Source organism: Cynara cardunculus, unplaced genomic scaffold (genome assembly GCF_001531365.2).
Source record: "Cynara cardunculus var. scolymus isolate 2C unplaced genomic scaffold, CcrdV1 Un_Scaffold_3417, whole genome shotgun sequence".
NCBI classification, from domain to species: Eukaryota; Viridiplantae; Streptophyta; class Magnoliopsida; order Asterales; family Asteraceae; genus Cynara; species Cynara cardunculus.
In genome coordinates, this window is record NW_020201468.1 from 23665 (window position 1) to 29615 (window position 5951).

The window sequence follows — 5951 nt, forward strand, 5'->3', positions numbered from 1 at the left end:
TAATGATCTTGGTTACTTCTTTTTTCGTTTTAATGATGATGGTGGGTGCAATCAAGTGGTTGAGTCGTCTCCCCTCATGATTAGAGGGAGGCCGCTTTTTGTCTCCACATGGGACCCCTCAAAGGGTCTTCAGAAACCTGAACACACTTCTTGCCCGTTATGGATTAAGTTCTATAATATCCCTCTAGTTGCTTTGAATAGAGAGGGTATTAGTCGTATTGCAAGTGCTATTGGTGTTCCTTTGCGTTTGGATGCTTGCACGACTAGTACTTGTGATAAAGCTTGGGGACGTATGAATTTTGCTAAAGTGTTGGTGGATGTTTGTGCTGTGGGTGAAATACAGAGACAAATTGAGGTTGTTATTTCGAGACTTTCGGGCATTGGTGAGGATGTGATTAATGTGGTTCTAGAATATGATTGGGTTCCTTCCCATTGTTCAAAATGCAAAGTTTTTGGTCATCGAACGTTGTCCTGTTTGAAAGGGGAAATTACAAAGCCAAAGGTTACTGCTCTTCCTTCGCATAATGACGGCTTTCAAGAACCTAGACGTAGACACTGGAAGCCAAAGTCAAAATCTGGATCTGGTATTGATGCTCAAGCTTCTTCTTTAGGTACGGCTTCTACTTCTAAAGACACCCTAACTGGAGTAGGTTCTGGTCAACAGGCTAATGAGGTTTTGCTTGTCCCGGGCGGTTCTGATAAGGACATTAGTGTTACACGGCATGATGGTTCTAAAATTTCGGATGGAAAGGGTGTGGAAAGGGAGGATAGTCAGTTTTGTACGGTGGATGCTGGGAGGACCCCAAAAGGGAAAGATGTTTTTTCGAATGTCCAAATTCTATCAAAGGGGGATCCAGAGATTGTCAAAACGGTGGTCCATGCTTTTAAACCAAGAAGAGGCGCTGTCAGTAACACGACTACTAGCAATCGATTCTCTTCTTTACCGTCTGATGACTCTAGTGATGATGATGATATGGAGATCGTTGATACTGAGGGGTATACTATGGAACAACGAGGAGAGGAGACTCACACTTCAACATCTCAATGATAAAGTTCGCAGCATGGAATATTAGGGGTCTTAATGCCCTAATAAAGCAAAAAGAGGTACGTGATTTAATCCATATAAAGCATCTTTCTTTATGTTGCATTATTGAATCAAAAGTTCTTCATAGTCACCTAGGGGAAGTTTGTGGTAGAGTTTTTGGTAATTGGAGTTGGATCACAAATGGGTTAATGCATGACCAAGGAACGCGGCTTATTATCGCTTGGGATCCTTCTGTGTTATCCCTGATGATGATTAAGCAGCATTCTCAATATGTGCATTGTGAAATTAGGATTGTTGGTCACCTTGAACCAATTTTTATTTCCTTTGTTCATGGGTGTAATACGGGAGTGGAAAGACGTGACCTTTGGAGAGATATTGGTAAATTTAGTGCTTTTGTCCAAAGGAAAGCTTAGGTTGTAATGGGAGATTTCAACTCTATGATTTTTCCTCATGATGGTTTGGGCGGCTCCTCTAGACGCAATTATGATATGGAGGAGTTTCATCTTTGTCTGGAAGAGGCTGAATTGTTTGATATCTCATATCAGGGATGCCAATTTACCTGGATACAGAAACCTTCTGGGGGTAATGGAATTATGCGTAAACTTGATTGTATCTTGGGGAATTCTGCTTTTATTACTCGTTTTGGGGACGCCTCGGTTTTCTTTGAACCAAGGGGGATCTCAGATCATTCTCCGGGTATTCTTTCCTTTAAAGTTGGTAGACGTATTTGTCAGCGTGGTTTTAAATTTGATAATTTTTATTACTTCTCATGTGGATTTCCTTAAGTCTGTGGAAGGGGTGTGGATGAAACCTCAGAGAGGTTATTATATGAAAAGAGTGATTCGGAAATTGCAAGAAATGAAAGGGGTTTGTCGTCGGCTCAGAAATTCTTATGGGTGTTTGGATAAAAGGGTGGCTCAGTTAAAGACGGAGCTTGATGTTACTCAATTGGCTTGTGATCTAGACCCGTTTAATGATTTGCTGAAAGAGGATATTGCTCACCTCTTACTAGCATATCAAAAGGCTAGAAATGATCAAGAGGATATGGTTCGACAAAAAGCTAAGATCTCTTGGCTTAATGAAGGTGATGGAAACTCAAAGTTCTTCTTCCATGCTATGAAAGAGAAGCGTAATAGAAGCCATATTGCTACTATTAGGGATTCTTTTGGTACAGTTTTTGAGCATCTGGATGTTCCAAAAGCTTTTATTAATCACTTTGAAGGAATTCTGGGTACTTCTAATATGTTGGTTCCTCCCTCCATGGTGGATTGCTCGTTTGATCACTCTCTTTCGTTATCGGAATCTTTGCACTTAATCAGGCCGATTTCGGATTTGGAAATAAAGGATGCTTTGTTTGATATTGGGAATGATAAGGCGCCAGGACCTGATGGGTTTTCGTCAAAATTCTTTAAAGCGGCTTGGAGCGTGGTGGGTAAGGACGTTCTCATTGGGATCCATAACTTTTTCTATTCTGGAACTTCGGAATATCAGCTGAACCATACCCTTCTTTGTCTCGTCCCGAAGGTTCCTAATGCTTCATGTGTTACTGATTTTCGCCCAATTGCCTGTTGTAATGTGTTGCTGAAATGTATCAGTAAAATTATTGTTGAACGGATAAAAAGGCTCTTTGGATGTCCTTATTAGCAGGGCCCAATCTGCGTTCATCCCAGGGCGTCAGATCACGGATAATATCTTAATGGCGCATGAACTTGTTGCTGGTTATCAAAAATCTGAAGGGGAACCAAAATGTGCGTTTATGATTGACATTCGGAAAGCCTATGGTACAGTTGACTGGCAATTTCTGTTAGAGATGCTAAAGGGAATGGGTTTTCATCCAGTTATGATTAACTGGATAAAGACTCTATTCACTTCGCCTTCTTTCTCAATCTGTTTTAATGGACAACCGGAGGGTTTCTTTCTTGGTAAGCGGGGCCTTTGACAAGGGGATCCTTTATCTCCTTACTTATTTACTGTGGTTATGGAAGGTCTTTCGATGCTTCTTTCAAAATGTATTGAGGAGGAGGCAAATTTTGCGTACCATCAAGGATGTGCTGAGATCAAGTTAACCCATTTATGCTTTGCGGATGATTTGTTTATTTTTTCTCGGGGGGATACTACCTCGGTGGAAGGTATCAAGCGTGCTCTCCAATTATTTGAAGAACGATCAGGTTTGTCTCCGAGTCTGGAAAAAAGTGAAGTGTTTTTCGGGAATGTGGGGTTGGAGGTTCAAAATCTTATTCGTAATAGCTTACCTTTTCGGCCGGGGGTGTTCCCTATTCGTTACCTGGGAGTTCCTCTATCCCCAGTTCGATTGAAGGTATGTGATTTTAATCCCCTTGTACTAAAGCTTAAATCTCGACTTTCGAATTGGAAGAACAAATTCCTTTCTTATGGAGGAAGACGACAGCTTATCATTTCTGTTCTTCATTCTATGCAAACCTATTGGATTTCGGTATTCCTAGTACCGGCAACCACAATCCATGAAATTGAGCAGCTGTTTCGTAATTTTTTATGGAATAAAGCAGAGGGTCAGTTGGGAAAATGTCGAGTTGCTTGGGATAGGGTTTGTTTGACTATTAAAAATGGGGGTCTTGGTATGAAAAGACTAGTGATCTGGAATCGGTGCTTACTTTTCAAACATATTTGGGATATTCTGACTCGCAGAAATACCATGGGGGTCTCTTGGATTCAGTCTCAATGTATTCGGGGCCGAAACTTTTAGGTTATCAAGAAGAGGAATGAATGGTCGTGGATTCTCCGGAGCCTATTAGACTTACGTTCTCACTGCAGGAGATTTTTAATCTACAATGTGGGAAATGGTTTATCTACGCATGCCTGGGAAGATACGTGAAGTGAATTTGGGCCCCTTATTCAGTTACTGTCTTATAGATTCTTAAATGGTCATGGCTTTTGTAATAACTCAACGGTTTTTGATGTAATGCAACATTTTGGCACTACTTGGCCGGTGGATTGGATTCAACAATACCCTCAGCTGCAAAGTATAATAATACCTTCTCCCAGCCAAATGGAGGATACAGTTAGATGGCTTGATGCTAAACTTTCTCGGGGAAATTTTGAGGTCAAAGTGGCCTGGCAAACTGTTCTAGAAGTGAGGCCAATTGTGCCTTGGTACAAGCTGGTATGGAATAAAGCATACATACCTAAACATGCTCTTTGCATGTGGATGGCGTGTCGGAATAAATTACCAACTCAAGATCGCATCAGTAAGTGGAAGGATTTGAAATGTGTGTTCTATAAATCAGTGATTGAAACGCACAATCACTTATTTTTCGAATGCAATTACTCAAGTAGTATTTGGGAAGTCATTAAAAAGGAAGTAGGGTTAACGAACTGTTTGAACAATTGGGAGGATATTCTTAACAGGGGTTTAGCTCAACGATGGAAATCTTGGTCTACTGTTCAAAAACTTGGTATATCGGCCATGGTTTACCACATATGGAGGGAAAGAAACAAGAAGTTCTTTGATAACTTCAATCATACAGGGGACAAAGTTGTTGCGGAGATCAAGATGCAGATTCTTCAATGTATGTCTTGGAAGACTAGGAAGAAGCTGAAGATTACTAATGCTATGTGATTTTGTGGGTGGTGTGGTTTCTCGGTTTGGGCTTTTGTGGGTTTGTTTTGCCGTTTATTCTTCGGCTTGCTTTTTTTTTTATGCTTTGGTGTACTTCTCTTTGTCATTTTTGGCTTCTTATGGCTTGGTTTGTAAGTCAAAGTTGCCGTAGTTTTTCTTGCTGATTTGCTTGTAACGGTCCTGCTTTTTTTGTCTTTATAAAATTGCCTGGGGTATTTCCCCTTTCAGTAATACCTCCTCCCCCGGACGGCTTCTGAATCCAAGTGTATTGGCACCCTTGATAAGAGATATCAAAAAGCTCTACATCTTCTAGACAAAGGTGAAACTCTTCCATGTCCGAATTACGCCTAGACGACCCTCCCAACCCATCATGAGGGAAAAGCATAGAGTTAAAGTCTCCTATCGCTATCCACGCTTTATTATGGATAAAGACTTTGAATTTCCCAAGGGCCCTCCAAAGATCCCTCCTTTCCACCCCCGTATTACACCCGTAAACAAACGTAATAAAGATGGGTTCCAGCTTACCAATGATACGGATTTCACAATTCACGTATTGCAAATGCTGCTCAATCACTATCAAGGAGAAAACAGTCGGGTCCCAAGCAATAATAAGGTGTGTTCCTTGATCACAAGATAAACCATTTGAGACCCAACTCCATCTTCCAAAAACTCTACCACAAACATCTCCCAGGTTACTTTGTAAGACTTTAGACTCAATAATGCAACATAACGAAAGACTCTTTACATGTATAAAATCACGTACCTCTCTTTGCTTTATTAGGGCATTAAGATCCCTAATATTCCAGGAAGCGAACTTTATCATTGGGAACTAGAAGTGGTTGCAACACCCTCCCCCATACACCCTTCAGCCTCCTCAATGTTATCACCAATGAAAATACCCCCTGCATCACTCCTAGCCATATCAATTATCTCCATATCATCATCTTCACTAGAGTCTTTAGTATATAAAGATGAGAATCGGTTATTTGTAGGCGTTAGGATCGCAACACCACGTCTCGGCTGGAATGCTTGTACCACAGCCTTTACTAGTTCCAGACCACCCGTAAGTGGGATCGCCGTTGCATTCAAATTACCCTCTCTACCTCTTGCGTTCTCCCAGCATCCACAGTGCAATACTTACCCTCCACAGGCCCCTCACTATCACCGGCTGGTACTTCAGAAGCAACAGACTTAGCCTTAGGGCTAACAACGACATTCTCCTTTGGGTCCACAACCGGAGACGGTGACACCTCTTGTACCTGCTTTATAGTACCAACACCAAATAACGTATCAGAAGCTATAGAATCTTCA

General features: G+C 41.3%; 1 protein-coding gene across 1 annotated transcript; it reads left to right on the forward strand.

Annotated features, from left to right (window-relative positions):
* Positions 1–2741: 2741 nt before the first annotated feature.
* LOC112503625 lies at positions 2742–4640 on the forward strand. Its single transcript, XM_025107628.1, has 3 exons — positions 2742–2967; positions 3031–3362; positions 3921–4640. Exons 1-3 carry the CDS (start codon positions 2742–2744, stop codon positions 4638–4640), a joined length of 1278 nt encoding a protein of 425 aa, XP_024963396.1.
* Positions 4641–5951: the final 1311 nt, after the last annotated feature.

Coding starts and splice junctions, on each gene's coding strand:
- LOC112503625 (XM_025107628.1), top strand. CDS start 2,742: ATGGCGCATGAACTTGTTGCTGGTTATCAAAAATCTGAAGGGGAACCA. Junction 2,968..3,030: donor ACCGGAGGGTTTCTTTCTTG/GTAAGCGGGGCC, acceptor TGGTTATGGAAG/GTCTTTCGATGCTTCTTTCA. Junction 3,363..3,920: donor TATCCCCAGTTCGATTGAAG/GTATGTGATTTT, acceptor CCCCTTATTCAG/TTACTGTCTTATAGATTCTT.